This window comes from Tursiops truncatus, chromosome 1 (genome assembly GCF_011762595.2).
Source record: "Tursiops truncatus isolate mTurTru1 chromosome 1, mTurTru1.mat.Y, whole genome shotgun sequence".
Classification (NCBI taxonomy): Eukaryota; Metazoa; Chordata; class Mammalia; order Artiodactyla; family Delphinidae; genus Tursiops; species Tursiops truncatus.
The window spans coordinates 150307486-150331340 of NC_047034.1; the positions used below are offsets into that span (position 1 = coordinate 150307486).

At 57.5% G+C, this 23855-nt stretch overlaps 1 protein-coding gene across 2 annotated transcripts in view; it reads left to right on the forward strand.

Moving 5' to 3' along the window:
* The window catches only part of HIVEP3 (HIVEP zinc finger 3), a 134153-nt gene extending 111726 nt beyond the window's left edge, over positions 1 to 22427 (forward strand). The window contains exons 5-8 of one of the 2 annotated variants that reach the window (XM_033836930.2): positions 5205 to 5380; positions 11714 to 11800; positions 16051 to 16949; positions 18062 to 22427. In XM_033836930.2, coding sequence (XP_033692821.1) covers positions 5205 to 5380; positions 11714 to 11800; positions 16051 to 16949; positions 18062 to 18871 — 1972 coding nt within the window. In that variant the 3' untranslated portion in view covers positions 18872 to 22427. Of the gene's footprint in view, positions 1 to 5204; positions 5381 to 11713; positions 11801 to 16050; positions 16950 to 18058 lie in introns of both variants that reach the window. The other variant, XM_033836925.2, reaches the window with a different exon arrangement.
* Positions 22428 to 23855: the final 1428 nt, after the last annotated feature.

Below are 23855 nucleotides of genomic sequence, written 5' to 3' on the forward strand. Positions count from 1 at the left end.
CCAGAACTCAGACCCAGGTCTCATGCTGACTTCTACCTTCTGACTTCTAGCGCAGTGGTTCCTACCAGAAAGTGGGGAGTGTTCAGCCAGCCAGTCCACCATGGTTACAGGGGCACTGGCTGTGCCGCGTCCATGGGGAGCCCACGGCGTCAGGCTGAACTTGTGCTCAGGGGCTCTTGGAGGGGGAGCGTCTCCGCTGAGAGTCTCTAGCAGACACGAGGAAAGAAGGCCTTGGCTTGGCTCTCCTCTGTGCAGCGATGAGGACCGAGCACTTGCTGGGTACCAGGCACTGAGCTAGGCCCTGGGGATGCTCTAGTGAATGAGGCAGAGGCGCCCTCCGCATGGGGTTCATGGGGACTACGCTGTGAGAGGCCACACAGTACACACAGCTTGACAGGCACCGTGAAGGAGGAGTGGCGGGACCCCCAGGCCCAGGGGTGTGGGAGAGGGCTCCGAAGGAAGAGGCCTTTTGGCAAAGCCCTGAAGGAAAGAGGAGCTGGTCAGTAGCAGGCGGGGGGGAGGGAGAAGGCCAGAGGAAAGGGACTGGGAGGCACGGGATGATGTTCAGTGTTGTTGATGGGGAAGTGCAGGTAAGAGAAGAGCTGGAGAGGTAGCTGGGCCAGGTGGTGCCCGGGGCCTTCTGCGCCCGTTGAGTGAGGGGCGGGGCTTTATCCTGAGAGCGGTGGGAGGAGCATTGAATGGTGGGCCCTGGGCTGGGAGGAGTGTATCTGGGGAGAGCCCCCTCTGGATGTTTTGTGAGGAAAGGATGCTGCGGGTCAGGAGAGGGGATGGTGGCCTGGGCTAGTGGTGGCAAAGAGGTGGGCCTCCCTGGAGCATATGTGGGACGCGGCATTGACGGGCTGTGGTGATGGAGTGACAATGAAGACTGAAGGAAGTAGAGGCACCAGGGATGCTGGCCTGGCCACCATGGGATGCGCATGCCGTTTACTGACACGGGGACCCAGGAGGCGGTAGTACAGGTTGGGGGACGTGGAAACATGGTTCAGGGCACGTGGGCTGTGAGGTGCCTAAAGACCACCAGGGAGATGCCGAGGGGGCAGCTGGATGCAGAGCAGAGGGGTCAGAGCTGGAGAGAGAGACGGGAGCCATCAGCATCCAGGTGGAAAGTCAGGCGTGTGCGGGGAAGCTCACCTGGGGGAAGGTGTGAGGGGAGAAGAGTGCAGGTTGGTGCCTGGGGAACACCAGCATGGGAGGCGGGGGTCAAAGAAGGAACTTGCAGAGGAGACCCGGTCACCAAGCCAACAGGTGTCTCCAGAGGGCGAGCAACAGGGCAATAACGCCTCTGCCACTTGGATTTAGCGCCCTGTGTTGTTGGCAAGAACAGTCAGCAGGGAAGCTGGGCTGGGGCAGTGAGGAGGCGTGACTCTGCCGGCGTGACGGCCCCTTCCAGACTCGGGCTGAGAAGGGAAGCAGACGGAGCGGTCGCTGGAGCTGGCTGAGGTCCGGGGGACTTTGGGGTTGGTTTGTACCGAGAGAATTGAGCTTGCGTCCGTGTTGGTGAGATGTGTCCGAAGGCGGAGACCTGAAGCTGCTGGGGAGAGGGTGGGACCTTATAGAGAGGGGCCTTGCACAGGCTGGAGGGGCTGACCGTGAGCTGGGAAGGGGAAGAGGGTCCAGCTCACAGTGGACAGCTGCCCCATACCTGTCCCTGGACTCGGCCCTTTGGGAACCACAAAGCTGTACAACCCCAGTGGCCTTAGGAGCAGAGAAGTCAACAGGCTCCAGGCTGGCCAACCAGGACTGCTCTCTTCAAGTCTCAGGACCCGCAGTGGCCACCCTCCTCCAGATATCCACAACCTGGACCCTCCTGGGCGCCTCTTCCTCTAACCTCTTTCCTCTGGCTCCCAAATCACATTCCCTCCTGGTTCTCTACCAGGAGATCTCTGCTTGGGGTGGCTTTTAGTGCCATCTTTCCCCCGCCCTTACATTTGGGTGCCTCCTGGGCCCTCTCATTGCCCTCTTCCTGTTCTCATACTCTCTTGATCTGAACCTACCCGCCCCAAAGCCCGTCCATCCCCCACGAGGGGCGACACGCGCTGAAACAGTCTGCTAGGAGGCCACCCAGACACGCGTGTGAGGGGAGGGACGAGGGCTTCATCATTTCCCAGTCCTCAGAGTCTGGAAACCAGGGGCCCTGCACTCTCTCCCCCGTCCCATCTCCAGCCGAGCCGGAAGCTCTCAGGACCCAGATTCCAGCCACCTGGCCTCTCACGCGGCCTCCAGGGATCACTTGGGGTCATAGCGGGAAGTGTCAATAGCTTTCAGGAGCCTCCTGGGGCGGCTGGCCCACCCGCTGGGCCTCAGCGCCGATCTACGTGTCCCATCCTGAGTCCCATGGATTTCCAGCTGCTTACTGGACATTTCCTCAACTCACACTCAGCCGTTAAGGACAAGGGTCCCGTATCGCTTCTCTCTAAGCCCGCGGATGGTACCACCTGAGCTGGCCAAGCTGAAAACTTTCGATCTTCGTTACTCCTTCATGGTGGCCCCTGCGTCATCCAGGTGGCCACCAAGGCCTGTAGATTCTACGTCCAGAAGGACTTGAATCTCTGTCCTAGAACACGTGCCTTGTACCCAGATTCTAAGCCTCTCTTCTTCCAGACCATTCCCCATGGTGCCAAGGAAGCATCTTCTCTTTAGAATTTGTTTATCTTTAATAAAACTTGGATCAAGTCTCAGCTTCTTAGCATGGCATTCAAGGCCGATGGTGACCCAGCCTGTCCTGCCCCCCAAACACTCCAGGCCTCTTAGCACCCGTGCCTTTGCTTCTGGGGTCCCTGCCTGGGGTCCTCCCTTCCCGCCTCCGTCTCTCAGCATCCTCTCTGGCCCCTTCCAGCCCAGGCTCCTCCTTTGTGCTACCCAGCAGGTTGTGCAGGTTGTGGAGTGTGACAGAGTGGTATCTGGGGTTACATACATGCCTCCCCACCCCACCCCCAAGTCAGGGCACCACCCACAGAGGGTCAAGCAGGGTCCTTTCTCTGTGTGTGTGTGTCTCCATTCAGGCGACCGCAGGTGGTTTGAGCTCGCTGTGGAAGGAGAACGAAGGGGCTGAGAACAGCCAAGGTAGACGGACCCGAATGCCTTCTTCTGAATTGGCTTGAGCACAGGGGGAATCCCACGTGTGGTAGAAGTCAGGGCGGCTGTGGGCCTGGGTAGGAGGGGGTGAAGGAAGGGGGACCCCGGCAGCGCCATCATCGTTGGAAGTGGGGGGCTGTCATGGACCCGCCAAGCAGTGCCAAGTGGAGGTTGGTGTCCAGTGCCAAGGGGAAACCAAGCCATCCTCGCTTCTTTCTTCTCCAGATGGGAAAAGGGCACCCCAGCTCAGACTGGGTCCCCGGGGGACAAAGGGACCTAGGAATTAAAACCCAGGAAGCTGGCTGAGGTCTGGGGGGCGTGCTGCGAGGGTGAGCTGCTGGCACGGGGAGGCGAGACACCCCCTGCCTGCCCCCAGGGTGGTCTCCCTAAGAGCAAAATGAGTCCCTCTCCCCCAGCCCCCCATGGCCTTCCACGCCTCCCCTTGAAAGCAAGACGGTGCTTTGTCCTGGATCAGGGCAAGAGTTGGCCCCCAGCCTGAGGACTGGGCGCCTAAAACTGGCCCATCGGGACCCGTAATAGGAAGAAACGGTGGTGTTAGACAACTTGAGAGGCACCGGTTGGCCAAAGCTGAGGCGATCCACTTGTGCTCTTGGAGAGCAGTCCGTGCGTGAGTGTGTGGGCACACACGTGTGTGTGTGTGAGAGTGTGTGTCACTGTGTGGGTGGGGTGAGTGTGCCAGTGTGTGTGTCAGTGTGTGAGTGTGAGTGCATGTGTTTGTGTGTGAGAGTGGGGAGGTGGTGTGTGTGTGAGTGTGTGTGTATGTGTGTTGGTGATCGCTGTGCCGCTGCCTGCCAGCTCCCTCCCTCAGAGTTCCCTCCTGCAGGCCCATCCTTGTGGCATCCTCTCAGCTGTAAGCTGATGGCCCCAGTGGAGCAGGACTGAGTCCCAGCCGCTGTCACGTCCTCACCTCCCCCCAAGCCCCTTCCTGCCTCTCTGCACCACCCCACCCCCGAGTTTGGGTGCCAACTCCTGGCCGGGGCCTGATGTGCGGGGTGAGTGTGGGCACAGGCAGGCCTCCTGCAGGCCAAGAGACCACACCTCCCCCAAGGCACCCGCGCCTTCAGATCCCCAGGCCTCATGAGTCAGAAAGCTCTTCTCCTGGATATGCCAGGATCCCCCCCTGGACCCCGTCGCAGCCTTCCGTGTCCCCATCGAGACACTCACACATCCACAGCATTAGACCAGCTGGGTATCAAGTGAGCCTGTGAGACTCGTGGGTTCCTTCCGAGTGGAAATAAGAACATTCTGATTCTGGGCCACAAGCGCAGTGGCGCTGAGGCCCAGCGGGTGGGCCAGCCGCTCCAGGAGGCTCCTGAAAGCTATTGACACTTCCCGCTATGACCCCAAGGGATCCCTGGAGGCCATGTGAGAGGCCAGGTGGCTGGAATCTGGGTCCTGAGAGCTCTGGCTCGGCTGGAGATGGGACGGGGGAGAGAGTGCAGGGCCCCTGGTTTCCAGTCTGAGGACTGGGAAATGATGAAGCCCTCGTCCCTCCCCTCACACGCGTGTCTGGGTGGCCTCCTAGCAGACTGTTTCAGCGCGTGTCGCCCCTCGTGGGGTACGCACAGGCTTTGGGGCGGGCAGGTTCAGCTCAAGTTCTGTCCATTTCTGGCTGTGGGAGCCTCAGGCTCTTAAGGGCTCTTCGTGGAGACTGTGATTGAATTCGGGCAACGTGCCCAGCACAGAGTGAGCTCTCCGTCGATGGCGGCTACCAGAGCTGTGGTCGTTATCTGTTTTACTCTGTTACACGGTGGCCCAGAGCGGCTGGTCTTTGGGAGCAGAAGCCGGCACCGGGGCCGGGTCTGGACCAGAGGCCCTCTGTGCCCCTGCGGCTTCCCTCCTGGCAGGGAGCACCAGAGTGTGCCGCCTCCGAGGGAGAGAAGGGGGCAGCCCCCCTGTGTGAGGGCAGGGCAGGTGCAGGGCTCCGTGGCGGATCCCCCCACCCGTGGTTCTCTCTGCTCCGCGTCTGCCTCTCCCGATGCCCCTAAGGGCTGGATGCAGCCAGGAAGCGCGCGCATCTTCTGAGGTGGGAACCTGCCTCTTCTCCTACTTTTTTGTTCCTTTACCATGACGCCTGTTGCTCATAGGTACAAATCAAACGAAGAGTATGTATATGTGCGAGGCCGCGGCCGAGGGAAATATGTTTGTGAGGAGTGTGGAATTCGCTGCAAGAAGCCCAGCATGCTGAAGAAACACATCCGCACCCACACTGACGTCCGGCCCTATGTGTGCAAGCACTGTCACTTTGCTTTTAAAACCAAAGGTAAGAGACGGTCAGCGGGGCACTGGCCCTGCCCGCTGCAGGGAGCTCCCCTCTGGGAGCCCCAGCACAGAGCCCGGGGTCCGGACCTCTCTGCCTGGGGCCTGGGCACCCCCGATTCCTGGGCTCCCCAGTGACAGAGCAGCCGCCTCCAGACTGGGCAGTGGCACCCCTCGGCTGCCCTGCCCGTGCTTTTGGATCCCACGCCGGCCCCTCCACCCTCCACCCGTGCGATTCCCACCATGGCCAGGCGGTGGCACTCTCGCACACAGTTCCTGGTTTTGTATTTGATCTCATCACCCCTTCCTTCTGCATGTCTCCTTAGCCCTTTATCCACCGACCCGATGAGCTCCAGCATCCACACTGGTCACTGCCGCTCTTGAGTTTGGAAATCCATTCCACCCCGAGCCACTTAACACACTCGCATGGTCACCTCTCATGCCACACTTTGCCCCTGCCTCCACCCCGCCTCACCACTCAGACCACGTTCCTGCCCCGTCCAGCTTCTCTGCACCTCTTGACACAGGGCCGGGCTCTCCCCGACCCCCGAACGGCAGCCCTGTCATTCCTGCCCCCGACACTGGACAGCAGGGTCAGCTCAGGCTCTGTGAAAGGAAGGAAGACTGGCCGGTGAGGGTACGCAACCAGAGCGCTGTGATGGGTGAGGGAGGTGGCCAGGGCCACTGCAGCCACCCAGGACCCCGGTGTGGACCAGTGAGGCTGTGTCCACGAGACGCGGACCGAGCTCGTCTCTGCTCCTTCCATCGGCTGCTCCCACAGGGCAGGCAGGAAAGGCATCGCAACCCGCTTCTTCCTTCCTGGTAGCTGAGCAGACTGAGGTGCCTCAGAGGGAAGCCTGGGGCTCTCGAGCCCCTGGTGGCTTCAGCCTCTCGTGCTTCGCAGTTTCCTGGCTCAGGGTTGGGCACGAGGGTGCTGCCTTCTCCTTTGGGCAAGTTGGGGGCCTCCACACCAGCCCCCACCAGAGCCACGTGGTTTTTCAGTAGATGGGACTGGAGAGCTTTGACGCCTGTCGACCTTCCTTTTGTTGGCAAAGCTGCTCCCAGAAAGAGCAGTGGGCAGTGGCTCTGAGGAGGGCCCCTCCGGGTCTTTGAGCCTTCCTTACTTCCCCCTCCTCTTGCTGGTCCCTTCCGTTCTCTTGGTGCTAGGTCAGGGAGCAGTTTATCTCATCCCCTCGCTCGTGGCCCCCTCTCTGACCGGGTGCCCATCTCTGGTCTCCTGACCCCGTTAGGCTGCCCTCCATTGTCCTCTCACCATCATTCTCAACCGGAGCTCAAACTTTCCCACCAAGGTTTTGGTTTGCATAGAGGTGAGCATCCTCCTTCCTCGCCCTGACCCTCTTCTTTCTTGGTGTCTCGTCAGCAGCATTCCAAAGGGCATTCAGAGAGAACTGGTAGGCCTGGAGCCCTGCTGCGTCCAGGACAGCTCACCTAGCATGCCTCGGTCCTGCTCGTGGGCTCTGTCCCACGCACGCCCCCTACAACCCCGCTTTCTCTGGCCTTAGGCGGCCAGTTGGGACTTTATGGTGGAGAGAGATGGGAATAATCCCTCAACAGTTCAAATAACGGCCTTTGACTCTGAACACCAAAAACCTTGTTGTCCAAGCCTCACTTGACGGTGCGGAAAATGGGTCCCTCAAAACAGAAACGACTGTTAAAGCCGGAGCTGTAACTATAAGCCGGGACCCCTGCCTCCTGGGCATCACCCCCACCGCCGTCCTCTCTGTGAGCAGTTGCCCCCTTGTCTGGAAGGAGTGGCAAAATCAGGTGGCCAACCAGGTGGCGTCCAGAGTGGATCACAGCTGCTGGCCCTATTCCCAGGGTGTGCCCAGGGGACCACACCATTCTGTTCTCAGCATGAAGAGCCTGGCCCTGAGAGTGCCTCACGCCAGGGCCGTGAAGAGCTGCCCGCCACCGTGGAGAACCGTCATCCTGCCACGTGAGACTGGAAAGCCCCACGGGGCTGAGTTCCCAGCCAGAGCAGTCTCCCAGAGCAATCCCTCTTCAATTCCCTCTGGCTTTATTGAGAGGAAAGGCCTGGTCTTTTTCTGTCAGGTCTGAGAGAGGCCTGGGTCCCTGGCAGGAACACCCCTTTTCCAGGAGATTCCTGCATTGGAAGCCACATGCCGAGCTATCTGCCGTCCCTCCCCCGGTCCCTCTGAGCCAGCACACAGCCCTGGAGGGTCCAGAGCTCCTAACCTGAGGGGAGGGCCTGCAGGCCCTCTGAGTGCCCTGGGGGTGGAGCCTGGGGTGGAGCCCTGAAGGCCCCGCCCAAGAGGGTTTGCTCTCACCCTGTGATGGGGGAGGGCTGAGCCCTCTGCAAATGCTCCTAGAAGCTTCTGGAAGATGACACCTTCCAGAGCCAGAGCAGTGAACGCATCCGAAATCCTGGAATGTCAACCTCTGGGACTTAGAGGGGGGCCAGTAAGGGTGGTGGCAGGTGGATGCAGAACCAGCTCCCTCTTGGCTCTCTCTGAACAAGGCAGGGAGCGAGGGAAGCCGCAGGATACTGACACTCCTGTTTCTCCCTGGAGTCATGGACCCTTCAGCCACCAGCCCAGATGCCAAAGGTCCCCTCCTCTCAGGGCTCCTGCCTCCATACAGCTGCTTCCATCTCCTCCCTCCCCTCACCCTTGGGCTCGGGCCCAGCCAGGCTGCATGAGAGATGAGGCTGGGCAGGTGGTCCTCAGGGCCCTCCGTCACCACCACCTGGCTGCACCCAGCCCAGGAGCCCTTCCTGTCTGTCTCCGTCTGCCTGTCTGTGTCTCCGTCTCTGTGTTAGACATCGTGGCAGCAGCTCCGGCCCCTGGGCGCTAGCAAGGGTTGTCTCGGTGGGTGCGGCCAGGAAAGGCCCACTGGGATGTCCCTGCGGGGGTCTGGGATCCCATGTCATCTTCTCAGAAGGTTCCCAGAGGCCAGCAGAGTGGCTGTGCTGGGTACAGGCCGTTGCACCGATCGCCTCGGGACAGAGCTGGCAGCTTGGGGCAGGCCTCAGGGACCGAGGGAGGGTGGTTGGTCAAAGCCCAAAGCTGAATGGGGCAGGGTCACCGGCTGATGCCCTCAGTGGAGGGTCCGCCTCTGTTCCAGACACCCATCATTTTCCATCCACTTGCCTTTCCTCCTTCATTCCAGGATTGTCGGGGTTTTGGTGGGGAGCTGGGACGACGGTGAGAAGCTGTGAACTCTGCTTGGCAAGCCCAGGCTTTGACCTTTGACAAGGAAATGGTGTCCAGGCCAAAGAAAGGCACCTGAGGTCATTTGGTACACCTCCCTCAATTCACAGAGGGGGAGGTAGGCCCACGGAGGGGAAACCAAAGAGGGCGCCGAATAACACTCGGGGCTGCGCATCCGGTCCTGTAACCCCGTGACCTATCTGGGCAGCCACCCAGACTCCCACCTCCTCCCTGCAGCCTCCAAGGGCAGGGGCAGAGGAGAAGCTGGCGTCCAGGGCCTGCCCGGTGCCTTCTCCTGGGGGTTCCTAAGCCCAGCCTGTTCTAACTGGTAAAGCCAGCAACAACACGAGCATCATCTCAGCATCTCTCTCCTCCTCACCCCCGTGACTGTGGCAGAGTCCCCCGGGTGCTCAGTAAAGAGCGATTGCTTGGTGGGGGGGGGGGGGGCACACAGGGTGGGAAGGAAGGAGGTTCCACGTGGTGGGCATCTGCTGCCTGCGAGGCACACTCTGCTGTCACTCTCCATGTTTCCTCATCAGCTCCTCCCAGCGTCCCCGAGAGGTAGGTATTACTTTACAGTTGCAGAAACTGGGGCTCAGAAGGTTAAGAAGCTTGCCCAGGAGCACACAGCTAGCAGGTGGAAGAGCCCAGACTCAAACCCAAGGCCATCAGCCTCCTACACATGCTGGTTCTGCTCTGCCAGCGTGGAGCGAGCAAGGTCTCTGGGGTCCTGAGACCTGGTCCCACGTGGGGCTCTGCACTAGCTAGCAGTGTGGCTTTGACTGGTTGGTTCGCCGTGTTGGTGAATGGGAGCCCTCCCACAGCATCCCGTCACCTGATCATGTCATCTAATGGCATCCTCAGCGCCAGGGCCGGGAGTTAGAACAGAAGCAGGAAGACCCTGGGCCTGGTGGGCGTGGATCACGTGGTCTGTGAGGTTCCTTCCAATACTTTGCTTCTGGGATGAGAAGAGCATTTCCCGCTCATGGTTATTACGCACCCGTTGTGTGCTCAGCATCTAACTTGGTTGAGTAGAGTCCCGAACGTTCCAGGCCGAACAGGTACAACAATAATGTCATAGCCAGAATGAGCAGTGTGCATAGTCTCCTGGGGTCTGGGGTAGTCAGGGGATGGCAGGCTGGTCTCAGAACCTCAGAGGATATTCAGTTTCTCTGGCCCGTGGAAGACCCCAGATGCCTTGACCACCCCCTTGACATCCTGCTCAGGCCTAGCCTGCTCACAACAGTGAGGGCAGAGGCCCACAGTGCGGGACAGGGGATGTTGGGGACCCTCCGGCCCTGGAATGACTCGAAGTTATGGCTCTGCTCTCCATCTGGCCAGGAGTAGAAGATCCAGGTTTCTGTCTAGTTAAAGGAAGAAAATCTGACTTGGGAAGGATGGAGTCACAGACTAGGACTAAGGGAAGGAAAGAGGAAAGAAACAGCTTCTCTCCATCCTTGCCGCCCTAAGCCTGCACACCTCAGGCAATTCAGCTTAAGATTCCCTTTACCCTCTCAGCAAAACCCTAAGGTTCCTTAAAATTCTCAGAATGATTAAGAAGCACCCTTCGGTTCATCCATGGGCCCTCTCTCCCTATTCACCCATCTATCCACCCATCTATCCTCCTGTTTATCCATTTCTCCCATCCTCTCATCCGAATAGTTTGTCTTCCTATCCATTTACCTTCCCATTTATTTTCTCATCTGTTCCTCCACCTCTCCCATTCGCCCTCCCACCAATCCATCCTTCCATTCACCTGCCCATTCTTTTATCCTCCTGTCTGTTTGTCCTCCCATGCATTTGTGTGTGCTGCATCCAGCCAGCTATTCTCCCACTCACCCATGTCTCCTCCTTTCCCATTCTCCATCCTCTCATATGTTTATTGATCCATTTTCCATCTATCCTTCCATTTATTTTTATCCTCCATCTGTCTATCCATCTGCTTATCTACTCATCCAGTATCCCATCCGTCTGTCCAGCTCCTTCCCGCTCATCCTGTTCATCACTCCATATTTCCTCTTATCCACTTATCCATCCATCCATCCATCCATCCATCCATCCATCCCTCCATCTCTCTCTCTATGTGTCTGTTCTAGGAGTCCATTCTTCCCTCTTCCATCTATCTGCTCAAAGTTGCTAACTGATAAGATTAGTGAGACAGAGCACCTGACTCAAAGAATTTACGATTTCTTGTATGAACTACCATATGGAAATTCAGCAACCTACAGAGCAACAGTGAGCACATCCCAGCTTGGAGGTGATTGCTGAGCCCAAAGCAGCATCCTGAGGCATCTGGCCTGCATCCTTCTGGGGCCGGCTGGAGGCCCTGTGCTGCGCCTTCATAGAGCATACCTGCCCACAGGGCTTTGTGGCCTGGGAAGTGCTGTGCGCACGTGGGGGAGAATTGGTGTCGCTATCTTTCCCCTCATGCCACAGAGCGGCCACCTCTGCTCTTCAACCCACTGCGGACAGAGTCAGCCACACCCCCAGGGCTTCGTAGGCTTGGGGAGGGGCAGAGCCTTAGTTCGGCCTTCCCCGCACGCACCACCACCCCCGGCCGTGTCTGCACGGCAGTGACCTTGGAGGTCCAGGAAGGGGACATGACTCTCTAAGGAAGTCAGGACTTGGGCCCCAGCCTTGTGGCCCCCAGGTCCGGATCTAGCAGATTTCTCTACGTCTTCTGCCCTCTCTCCATTTCTAACAGTAACTTTGTCCTGGTTCCTCTTCCCAAACCCTAAGCTTCTTCCCTGTGGGCTGCCCTAACAGTGTCCTCAGCCAGGAGGGCATCCTCAGTACCCATCCCCCATGCTGGGTTAATGGGAGCCCTGATGTCATCCCGGTATTTGAAATGGCCGGGAATCCTGTTTGATGAGTGTCACCAGCTCCTGGGCCCAGAGTTAAAGGCAGGAAAAACTTATTGCACGTGACTTGTCTTTTAATTTCTTTTTTGTTTGTCTTTTTAATCAGCATCTCACTTCTTCATTCTACCCTTTGTCCCCTCACACCCCTCACGCACCCTCCCCCAGCTCCTCAGTGCCATCCTGCACGGGGTCTGTGGCTGCGCATCCCACCTGAGCACCTGGGCGGAGCGACGTCCCAGCACCTGCCCTCCAGCCGAACCTGAGTCTGTTCTCATTCCTTTCCAGGGAATCTGACTAAGCATATGAAGTCGAAGGCCCACAGCAAAAAGTGCCAAGAGACGGGGGTGCTGGAGGAGCTGGAAGCCGAAGAAGGTAAATGAATTGCCAACTCCCGCCTCCCCCTTTCTCCTCCTGTCCGCCTTGCCCTCCCCTTGCTTTCTGTCCTCCTCTCCTCTGCTCTGCCTCCTCTCCCTCTTCTGTGCCCTCTCCTCTAGTTTTCCCAACTGCAGGGCAACAGAGGTTAAATTCACAGGATGACCGCCCCCACCCCCTAGACTTACAGCGTGCTGGGAGCCGTAGCTGTGGTGCATTAAGGTCTGCCAGGCAGGTGGAGCGCCCGGCACCCCGTGGGTGCTCAGTGAATGTATGGTGAATACATTAGCACATGAGTAATTACAGTCAACATTGATTGAGCACCCACTCTGTGTCAGGCATGCTCTAGACACGTGCCATGATTATCTTGGCAAATTCTCACGATGACGCTGTGAGGTACACACCCACACTCACACTTACACACTCTGGGCATGAGCCTGACGCCCGGGCCTTTTAGAGCTAGAGGTTTTCAGACAGACCTGACAGCCCCATGTCACCTCCCAATCCCATCCCCTATCCCAGCACCGCACCCTGACCTCAGTCCCCCGTTAGCAAGATTAGAGCCACATTAGAGCCAGTTTCTGAGAAGACAAGGCAGTGTGTGTGGCTGTGCCCTGCCCAGCCTCAGCATCCAGGGAGGAGGCCAGAGGGGCTTTTTTGGCAGGTAGATGAGCGGCCAGAGGTACTCCTCCTGCACTGGGCAAACCTTTGACCAGATTCCCTAAAATCAGAATCAAGAATTACAGTGTGACAAGGAGAGGTGTGTGCGTCTGTGTCTCGTTTGTTTTTGTTTTTCTGATTTGGGAATGTATCTACAATCTTACAAAAGAGTTAGGTCGCATTTCCTTTTAGGTGAAACAGATCACCTTTATTGAACAGAACACAGTGAACTTGGGGCTGTACCCCCGAAAATGAGGATGTGGGGTTACCATTCTTATCAAAAAAGAACATCAGGCCATTTACAGATGTCTCACTGAGTCCTCGTAACTGTGGTAGAAACTTGTGTTGCCCCGTTTTCAGTTGAAGACATTTAGGAAAGCTCAGACAGGTAAAGGCAGTTGCCCAAGGTCAGACAGAAACGCTGGCTGCGGTGCCTGGCGGGCTGGATGGGCCAGCTGCACCCAAGCCCAGAGCCCTCCCTGGATGGGAGGTGGGCGTTCCGACTAGCACTGCACCGGGGGTCCACTGAGGGACCCTGAGCTGTCCCTGCCCCTCTCCCAGCTTCATTTTCCCAATGAGGCCAAAAAGGATGACCTTATTTGAGGAGGAAATCAATGCATTCATTCCAGAAATACTGAGCACCAGACCCGTTCTAAGACCTGTTCTAGGTGCTAGAGATTCTGCAATGAATAAAACATAGTTCCTGCCGTCGGGAAGCCTGCGTTCTAGAGGGGAGCTGGGCAATGAACAAATGTGGACTAGGGCAAGGGTGCTGAGTATGAAGCAATACATCCTTGAGGGGCTGGGAAGCGTGGGGAGTGGCCTCTCTGTTCGGTGGTGTGAACAGAGAACATGAGGCGAGGTGTCAGGAAGCCAAGTGGGGCCTGGAGAAGGGCTCTCCCTGCAAAGGGAACAGCCGGAGCAGAGCCCCTGAGGGCCAGAGTCGGGGGGAGATGAAGTCTGAGAGAGCCGTGGCTGTGAAGGCCAAGGGATGGACTTGGCCGCCTGGTGGAGCAACGCCCTCTGCCGTTCCCTGACTCCGTATGCAGAGGATGGCCGGTAGGGGGCGCGGCTGGAGGCAAGGATCCAGGCTGAGCACGTGTTGGACTTGGGTGGGCCGAGGGAGGTGGGGAGACGTGGTCGGATTCTGGATACATTCCGCAAGTAGAGCCGAAGGGGTTTGCTGACGTAGTGGGGCGGGGGGCGGGGAAGCATGAGGGAACAAAATAGCCAAGGATGACTCTGAGGTTTATGGCCTAAGAAACTGGAAGGTTGGAGTTGCCACTTCCTGCGATGAGGAAGGCTCGGGGAGGAGCTTGTCTGTTAGTCGCGAAGTGACGGTTGGGAGCACAGCTTAGGAAAGATTGCCTACGGGTGGCCGGGCGGGCGCCGCAGCCCCGCCCCTGAGGTTGAGGAGGTTGAGCACCAGCGCCACCGTGTGGCCGAACCCCCTCGGCGCCCCAGCGCGCTTCGTTCCTCCGGTCCCAGGCCACAGAAAGGCGGAGCTTTGTGGAGACTTGACAGTGAGGGGCGTTGGGAACGGGCCGTCCGGCTGGGGCATCCCATAGAGCCCTGAGCGAGTCCAGATGTGGGGGGCTTTGCGAACCCTGTGCTGGGCAAGGGACCCTTGGCTTCCATCACTCCTGCTGGGTGCCTGGGGCAGGCCACCGGCCCTCTCTGCCCATCAACTTCCTCATCTGTAAAAAGGGACATTAGGATCCTTCCTGGTGAATATCAGGACTCTGACTAGTAGCACCACCCCTCTGACCTTCAACCGCAAGATGAGATGCTCTCATTGCTGCCTGTCTGCTGAGGTTGTGAGGTACTTGGGATGAGAATAGCTGAGGTTTGTTGGGTACTTACTGGGTGTCCGACCCTCACGGTCCTCCCAGCAGCTTCATGAGGTGGTGTTTATTAGTCTTACTCACATTTTACAGACAAGGAAACTGAATACAGAGAGAAAAACTAAGTTATTCAACATTATACAGCAAGGAAGGGGTGGAACTAAGGTTCAAACTCAGACCATTTCCTGCAAGGGTTGTAAACCTTAGTCCTGGACTCTCTGGGTGGTGTTGGGGAAGCACTTGCCTGCTCTGGGCCTGGATTTCTCCGCATGTAAATGAGAGGTGAGGCGAGGTGAGCTCCGCCCCCCCCCGCCCCCCACCCCCCCACCCCCCCACCCCACCCCCGGCTAAAGTCTTAGGCGGGAAAGTAAATGCGTGGGACAAAACTCAGAGATGTTTTGCATCCAGTCCCTTCCCCACTCTCACTGTTCTGCTCCTGGCTGCCAGGAGGCCATGCCCTTGGCCCCATGGCCCTCCCTTCCCCTGCCAGCTCCAGCTCCACCCCATAGTTTTTGACCTACATCCTCTTGAATGCCGACTGTCATCCACTGCATGCATCTTACTGCTGTGTGTTGAGCCATTGGGAAGCACAAGTGCTGGGCTTTCTACCCCCAGGGCAGCTCTGCATGGTGGGGTGCAGAAGCCTGGTTGCACCAGTGGCCTGAGTCAGCTTGTGTGTCCAGCTCTCCTGGTCAGTAGTTGAGTGGGTACTGACATGAGCTGAGTGTTGGGCCAGCAGGACCCAAACCCTCAGGAGCCTGCCAGGTGGGCTAGATGTTAGCGGAGCTCCCCATGGAGTCCTGATTGCTGCCGATTTCATAGATCCCCAAACTAGGCCTGTGTCCTGTTAGTGGTGACCCAACTGGTTGGGCTGCCCCACCAAAAGCCAGACCAGGAGGCTGGTATTTCAGAGCTCCATTACCCCCCCAGCTGGGAGCACCAGGGGTTCTGCAAAGACAGTACCTTCTCTGGACATGAGTGGCTGGGATGAGGCCCTGCTCTGCAGCCAGCCTGAGGCCAGCTTAGCCAAACCCCCGGAGAGGCCAGGGCCTGCCATCTGCCAGATACCATTGTATCAGCCAGCAGCAGCCTAGCCGCAGTGGCAGACGTGTATGTAAACTGACCATGCCCAGCGCTGCTGGACTGGCCAGCAAGGCTGCTGTGTCCCAGAGTAATAGATTTCTTCATGGATGTATTAAGAGTGACTATAATTATTTGAGTCCTTGCTGTGTGTCAGGAGTGTGTTTCCTCCGCCTAGCAAACCCTGTGAGGTGAGACTGTCAAGTTCATTTGACAGAGGGGGACACACTGAGGCACAACAGGATCACTTAACTTGCTCACGGTGGAGCCAGCACTGAAATACTAATGAAAAAAAAAAAAAGAAAAAACCTATCTTGTTTGCTATGGTTCAGTCCCAGCCCTACTACTTACCTTACCTGGACAAGTGACTTCAACTGTCTCACCTTGGTTCCCTGTCTATAACGCGAAGATAAGAATAGTGCCGACCCAGCGGGATTATTTGAGGACTAAGTGAATTAACACATGCAGGCCCTAGAACTGAACCTGGCACATGGTAGATACACGGTAATTTTTGCTGTGGTTATTTACAAAGCGTTCCCATCCTCTCAATGATCTTGTGCCACTGCCGTGGCTGTCAGGCCCAGTTTGCAGACTGGGACTCTGGGGCTTAGAGCAGAGCAGCCTGGGGCTGGCTCTGACCTCGGGTCTCCTGTGTCTGCCCCTCAGGAACAAGCGATGACCCGTTCCAGGACTCGGAAGGGCGAGAGGGCACAGAGGCCGTGGCGGAGCACCAGTTTTCAGACCTGGACGACTCGGACTCAGACTCGGACCTGGACGAAGATGAGGATGAAGACGAGGAGGAGAGCCAGGACGAGCCATCAGGACCGTCCTCGGAGGCACCCCCGCCCGGCCCGCCTGCCACGCTGCCGGCAGACTCCTCACCTGTTCGGGGCCCCCAACCCCCAGATGCCACCTCTGGCAGCCAGGCCACCAGGAGCAGCTCAGTCTCAGAAGCCGAGCGCTTGGCAGCCGGCAGCTGCTTCATGTCCAGCCAAAGCATCCTGTGCCTCCCCCGACTGGGACCGGCCCCACCGGGCCCCATGGAGAAGGACACAGGCTCGGCCCTGAGCTCCAAGGCCGTGTCCCCAAGGAGGCCATGGTCCCCGAGCAAAGAAGCAGGCAGCCGCCCACCACTCGCCCCAAAACACTCACTAACCAAAAGCGACTCGTCTCCCCGGCGACATTCACCTGCCCGAGAGCCGCCGGCCTCGGCCCCGAGCCCACCTGGCCCCCAGACGGGCCCTCTCCCCCGTGGGTCTCCGAGACTCGAGCTGTCTCCTCTCACCCCCCGCCCCCTGGGTAGGGAACTGCCCCCTGAATGCGAGGGCGCCACAGACCCAGGCCCGCACAGACACTCGCCCACGAGGAGATGGTCTCCAGGCCAGGCCGAGTCACCGCCACGGTCAGCGCTGCCAGGGAAGTGGGCCTTGGCGGGGCCGGGCAGCCCCTCGGCGGGCGAGCGCGGCCCAGGCTCAGGGCTGGCCCCAAGGGCTCTCTACCCACCCGCGCCTCTACCTCACAAGCTGCTCGCCAGAAGCCCAGCGGAGACCTGCACCTCCACGTGGGTGAGTTCCCGTCCCCGGGGTGGCGGGGCCGCTTCTCGCCGGCAGGTGGGGGGCTGTAAGCTCACGCCTCCCTGAGGCCTCAGACCTGGAGGTACACCCCTGCCAGCTCAGCGGTTACCAAGAAGACGTGTACTGGGCACCTCCTGTGCCAGGCACTGTGCTGAGTGCCTGAAACCAGTTAGTTTAGTGTCCGAAGCAGCAGAGCACGGACTCTGGAGCTGGACTACCCAGGATTAAAGCCAGGTTCTGCCACTCATAAGCTGTGTGGCCTTGGATGTGAGTGTAAATACTTGTGCCATTTCCTCCCCCCGCACCCCCATCGCCATCCCCACGTATTCTTTGAGCAGATGGCAGAGCTCAACCAAAATCATCACATCTCCAGCATGACTGCCACCAGCACCCTCAGAGTCACTGCAGCCAACACCCTCCCTGTCATACCGTCAGCACTGTCACTGTCACATCACCACTGCCATCTGCCATCATTACACTCCAGCCACCCCATCAGCTTGATCATGGCTGTCACAGCATCACCGCTGTCATGATCGCCAGCACTGATATCATTATCATCGTCAACTCACCTTTCCCCTCCCAACACCTCTTCTGTCACCAGATTGTCATAACCCAGCACTGCTGCTCACCACCAGCAGAGATTCAAGCTCCAGGGGGAACACGAGCTAGGAATCTGAACTTGATTTTTAATTTTGCGGTCGTGTGCAAATTCCTGGAGGTGGGAGAAGGCCAAGAGACTGGAGTGGGAACTCATGTTCTAGGGTTAAGTTGGGTCAGTATCATTTGAGGAACAAGAGAAGCCACAGAACCGAGACAGAGGACCAGGTGCATAGGGGCCAACCAGGCAGCCCCGTCCTCGGAAGACAGCCAAGCTGGTTGGAGGCGGGGGACCATGTCCTGAGTGTACCCATGGTCACCGTTCCAGAGAGGGTGCCCACACAGGGCAACACCGTAGGCAGGGGTCGGGACTCGGTTCTGGGCCAGCTCAGCCAGGACTTGCTCTGTGATCTCAGCGAGTCCCCCCCTCACTCTAGGCCTTGGGGTCTCCACGTGCCCAGCACATAATCCTCGCCTTACTCTGTCTTATTTTCTGACCCCAGCAGAAGGCCGAGTCGCCAAGTCCCTCCTGTTCACCTGGCCCTGCTCATCCTCTCTTCTCCCGACCCTTCTCCGCCCCCCATGACTTCCACGGCCACACCCCGGCCCGGACAGAGGAGAACGTCTTCAGCCACCTGCCTCTGCACTCGCAGCACTTGACCCGCACCCCGTGCCCCCTGATTCCCATCGGCGGGATCCAGATGGTACAGGCCCGGCCGGGGGCCCACCCCACCCTGCTCCCCGGGCCCAGCACGGCCTGGGTCAGCGGCTTCTCAGGGGGTGGCAGCGACCTGACGGGGGCCCGGGAGGCCCAGGAGAGAGCCCGCCGGAGTCCCACCGAGAGCTCATCGGCCTCCGTGTCCCCCGTGGCTAAGGTCTCCAAATTCACACTCTCCTCGGAGCTGGAGGCCAGGGACTACCCCAAGGAGAGGGGCAGGACGAGCAGGGGCCTGGGCAGACCTCCCGACTGGGAGCCCCGCTCAGCCGAGGTGCCCGCAGAGCCCATGCCCACGCACAGTCCCCGCACCCCACCCGAGGCCTCGCCCCGGCCACCCCAGGGCCGCCGGGCAGGGTCCCGGAGCCCCCGCCTGGAGTCACTGCGTGCGCCGGCCAACCCCTCGGCCTCCGCCACCCCGCCGCTGGACCGCAGCAGTTCCGTGGGCTGCCTGGCCGAGGCCTCCGCTCGCTTCCCAGCCCGGAGGAGGAACCTCTCCGGGGAACCCAGGACCAGTCAGGGCTCCCCCGAGCCCTCGGGAAGTGGGGGGCCCGGGGCGCCCCCACAGCAGCCCGAGGACCGGGGGCCCCGGAGCACTTAGCCTCTCCCCGACCGCTTCAGCAACTGGCTTCCGGTGTTTGGCCACAGACGTTTCCAGCCGACTTCCTCGAATCATCTTGCTGTCACGGGCTCCCTGTCCCATCTGTTGTTCTGTCCAAGAAGCTTCTGCTCAGCCCCCGTCTGTCTTATCTTCCCACCATGTATGCAGTTACCTGTGCCTTTTTCTGTGACCTTTTGTTGCTTGAAAAGATACAAACAACACACACACACACACACACACACAAACATGAAAAACCCCACGAGGTATTTGAGGCTGTGAACATTTAGGTGAGGCTTCACCTTGGGCCACCGTGGTCAGCAGCTACCCCCAAGGCTGGCAAGAGGCGGTCAGTTGCTAAGAGAAAGGGGAATGCACTGAAGCAGAGAGAGAGAGAAAAAGAAACTTTAAAGATATATATAATTAAATGTAAAAGCAAGCTCTCCTATGTACAGTTGTTTATGGTTCCTATTTATTGCTGCTTTATCCCACCCCAGCTAGTGGCCTCCCCCGGCTCCCAGCAGAAGGGCCAGCAGCCCGAGGCAGAGGGACAGGCAGGGAGACTCCACGGGCAGGCCCAGAAAACTCCGACTTTCTTTTTCCTAGGGCTTCGACACAAAATATTTGGAACGGGTAGAAGGTAGGAGCTGGTTGCTTCCCCAGGACTCCCAGACGTCCAGGTGGCCTGCGTCACGATCCCATCCTGGCACTTGACCAGTAGACAAATCCCCCTGCCCCCTGGCCCAGCACCTCTGCCCCTCACTGCACCCTCCCCCTGTCTGGGCTGGGAAAGGAGTTCCTGACCATCTCCACTGGTTCCTGAGCACCTGACCTCGGCCTTGCTCTCAGGGTCCCAGCCACTGGCTGCCATCCTTGTTCTAGAAACTACCCACAAGGCTGAAGTGACAGGGCCCAACCCCTGGGGGTCAAGATCCAAGGTGCGTTGCCTCGCCATTCCTGAGGCCAGGCTTGGGCTTCATTTTACATTTGGTCCCTGGGGTACAAAGGGCCCTATTTCCTCCATGGCTGGGCTTTTCATGTGCTCAGCACTGGAAGTTTGCAAGGACTCATTTCTGGACCACTTTGCAGCACGACTGGTCCCCCTGTCCCTGTCCCACACACCGTCAGGTCTCCACTACCCCCAGGAAGTACCCAAAACCATGACTGGTGGGAACTGCCCAGGCCTCCTATTGGTTGGTTTAAATCTCTTTTAAAAAATAAAATTAAATATATATATATATATATAAACCTGGTGTTTGATATTTCCCCTAGCCTCCTATTGTCCAAGGTCATTTGAATTCTTCTCCAAAGCAATCAATAAGAGCTAGTGCCTCTTTCCTCATCCCCATCTCCTCCTTTACGCAGCTGCCCTGTGTTTCCTGGTGCAAAAGCCTGCTTTGTTTAAAAAAAAAAAAAAAAAAAAAGACTAGAAATTAAAATCCCGAGTTGAAATATGGAACTTGAACTCTAGCATGTTTACCCAGCCCTGGGATGGGTGGGGTTTTCCACAATATTCTGAAATCATTTTCTGTAGTTTCTACCAGGGGGAGAAAGCATGGGGACCACGGTCATGGCCCAGCCAGGCTAGGTGCTAACGCTGCAGAGCAGAGACCTCCTTGGCCAGTCCCCATTCCTCAGGCAGGCTGCATGAATCGTGTGGCCATAAGGGGCTCCTGAGCTGTTGTTTAGACGGGACACCATAAGGTGCATAGGGCTGGGGCACTTCTGTGAGCTCCCCGCCCTCCGGCATAATTCCCTCCTCTGCCCATTCAGGACCTTTCCCTGCTTGGCCTCTGCTGCCAGGACAAACCAGCCACAGGTCAGCCTCCAGCCAGACCACCTAGTTCATTTCCCTTTGGCTAAGACAAAAAGGGGACAATAGGGAAGGGCCTACCTGGGGGTCTGCTGGGCTCCAGGGTACAGGGGGTGGGGTTAGCCAGCACTTCCTGGCTGTCTGACCCAGAGTCTGGGGCTCCCGGCCCCCCTGGAAGAAGGCCAACGAGCCCAGCCTTTGCTCTACTGGCACTGGTCAGGTCTGGCAGCAGGTGGGAAGGAGCCTGAGCCCCAGTCACAGCCTAGGCCAGAGGCCAGGGCTTTCCTCATCATTACCTTCCGGCCCCACCCCAGGGGGCTGCCCAAGGACTGGAGACTTCAAGCACTGAGGCCTGGGAGCTGGATAAAGGGCATTGCTTCAGCCCAGGCTTGAAATATTCCTGGGCCAGATCTTCCAGCCCCAGACCTACAGAGCAGCAGACTGGGCTCTGCTAGACTAGCCTGTGACCTTGGGGGTGGCTGGGCCCCTCCCCCAAGCCCTGCACCCCAGCTCTCCTGGGCGTCACTCCCCCCTGTATTCAGACAGCCCAGCTGCCAAGGTTTCCTTTCTGGAGGCCTGTGTGGCCAGCAGGGGAGAGTCCTCACCGCCACTGGGGCTCACAGGCACAGGCAGAGGGGATGGGGGCCGGGAGTCACTGGAGAGCCATTTCTCAATGACAGAGACACACTGTGCAAGCAATCTGGCCAAAGGGCTACTGCCCTACACAGGTGCCCAGAGAAACGGAATTGATGCCACCAGCCCTGGCCGTGTGTCACTGAGCATGGCTCTAAGCCCCTCTGCCAGCCTCTCTTCCGGCTCCCCCAAGCACAGAGCTCCCAGCCCACAGGCCCACCCTCATGATGTAGGGAAGACTCTCACTCCGCACTCTCCCCCACCCCCTACCCCGGGACCCACTGCCCTGCTCCCAACCACTTGCACATTTACAGCTTGCCTGTGACCCTGTTGTCCCTGTTAAGGGACACGGTAGAGAAAGCAGTGCTGATCTGTTGGCACGGACACCCGTCATGTGCTCTGCTGAAATGTGCCGGATGGCCATTCCTTGATACAGGCCTGCTGTGGTCCTCGGGTGCCGGCAGGGTTGGGGGGTGTGGGCCAACTTGCCGAGGTTTCAGAGCCAGCCTTGTCTTGGGGATTCCAAGCCACCTGCCCCCCAGGGCTACCCTCCAGGATGCCCTTCACCCTCAGCAAGCTCAGGGCCATTTTGGGTACTAACCTTGCTCCTCTCCAAGGCGCCTTTTTACGAGCCTAATCTCCCTCCCCCCGCCAAAGCCCCGACCACTACGACCCTCCAGGAGGCTGACAGCAGTGAACTTCCCACTCTCCCTCCTCCATCAACTCCAACTTCCAGACCCAGCAGTCCCTCCTCGAAAAAGTCTGAAAGAATTAGTTTCCGGACCCCTCTAACTCATGCTCCATCCTCACCCGGCCCTTTTGAATAGGAACAAGCAAGATAACAGAGCTGAATTGCTCTCTAGTCCTTCCTCCAGGCAAATCTTTAAAGCAAAAGTCCTCCCTGGGCAGCCATCCATGGAGACAGATCCACAGCAGTGACCAAGGGGAGAAGGTTCCTAAAGACCTGTCCCACCAGGTCGGCTTCTGCATTGAGAATCCCGTCCGCTTGCCATTGGAAAACTGCTTCGGCACTTACGATCACTTTACTAAACCTAGTGTTGAAAAAGGAAGAAAAAAGAAACCGAAGAAAGAAACGTATAGGCAAATGTAAGATACACGCTCTCTGTAAGATAAAAATTTGCCTTTTTTTTCTAAAAGGTGTACGTATTCTGTATGTGAAATTGTCTGTAGAGAGTTTCTATGTTCTTAAATGGCAATACATTCCAAAAATCGTACTGTAGATATGTACAGCAACCACACTGGGATAGGGTAGTTTTGCCTGTAATTTTATTTAAACTCCAGTTTCTCCACTTGCATCTTGCAATGTTGGTATGGTATATATCAGTGCAAAAGAAAAAAAAAAAAATCTCAACAAAAAATCCTGCAGGTCTAAAGCACAGAGTCTGATGTACAAAAGGAAAAAACTGCTCAGTATTGATGTGTGTGACCTTTGTTGTAAATTACATCTGTACTGTGAATGAGAAGTTTTTACAAGTATAATAATTGCCTTTATTACAGCTCCGGCTGAGTGTTCAGCCTGAGGGTATTTTTTAAAAAAAAACAGCACGTTGGAATAAATTTGAAAATCCCAACAGAGGCCTGCTTGCCCGGCTCATGGTTTTTCTTAGGGTTGTAGAATGGAGGGACACCTGGAGTCCCAGGTGCTTCTTTTGCTACAGAGAATCAGGCCCAGAGAAGGCAAGTGAGCAGGCCACGGTCACACAGCCTGGGATTCAAGGGGCCCCTCCCTTCCCGGCTTGGCAGGAGGCACAGGTACATTGCCATGTGGTTTGGGGTCTATATTCATTTCCTAGGGCTGCCGTAACAAAGTAACAAACTAAGTGGCTTAAAACAGGAGAAAGTTATTCTCTCACATTTCTGGAGGCCAGAAGTCTGAAGTCAAGGTGGTAGTTCCTTCTGGAGGCTCTGGAGGAGAATCCGTTTTACGCCTCCCTCCTCGCTTCCGGTGGCTGCAGGCGATCTTTGGCCTTTGGTTTGTAGCCACACCGCTCTCATCTCTGCCTCTGCCTTCGTATTGCTGCCTTCTCTGTGTGTCTCTTCTAAGGATACTCGTCATTGGATTTGGGGCCCACCCTAATTCAGTATGATCACATCTTGATCTAAATAAGTTCACACTCACAGGTTCCAGGGGTTAAGATATAGCTGTGAGCCAGGCTATATCAGTCACACTCAATTTTGAGGGGTCACCGTTCAGCTCACTACAAGGTAAGACCTGGAAACTGATCATGACACAGCTATTTACTGCCTGTGTGATATTGGGCGAGTTACACAACCTCTCTGGGCTTCTGTTTCCTAATCTGTAAAGTGGAGGGTTGTTGTGAGCATTAACTGAGACAGTGTATACAGCACGGCTAACAGAACCTTGAACATAGTAAGCCTTCGACAAATATCCTCTGAGCGGACCTTGCACAGGGTGCTGGGGTTACAGAGATGAAAAAGACAGGTATAGGTCCCCACCTTTTGTATTCAACAATGACTTGCTGAGCGCCAGTGCGGGACTAATCATCGGATAGAACAGTG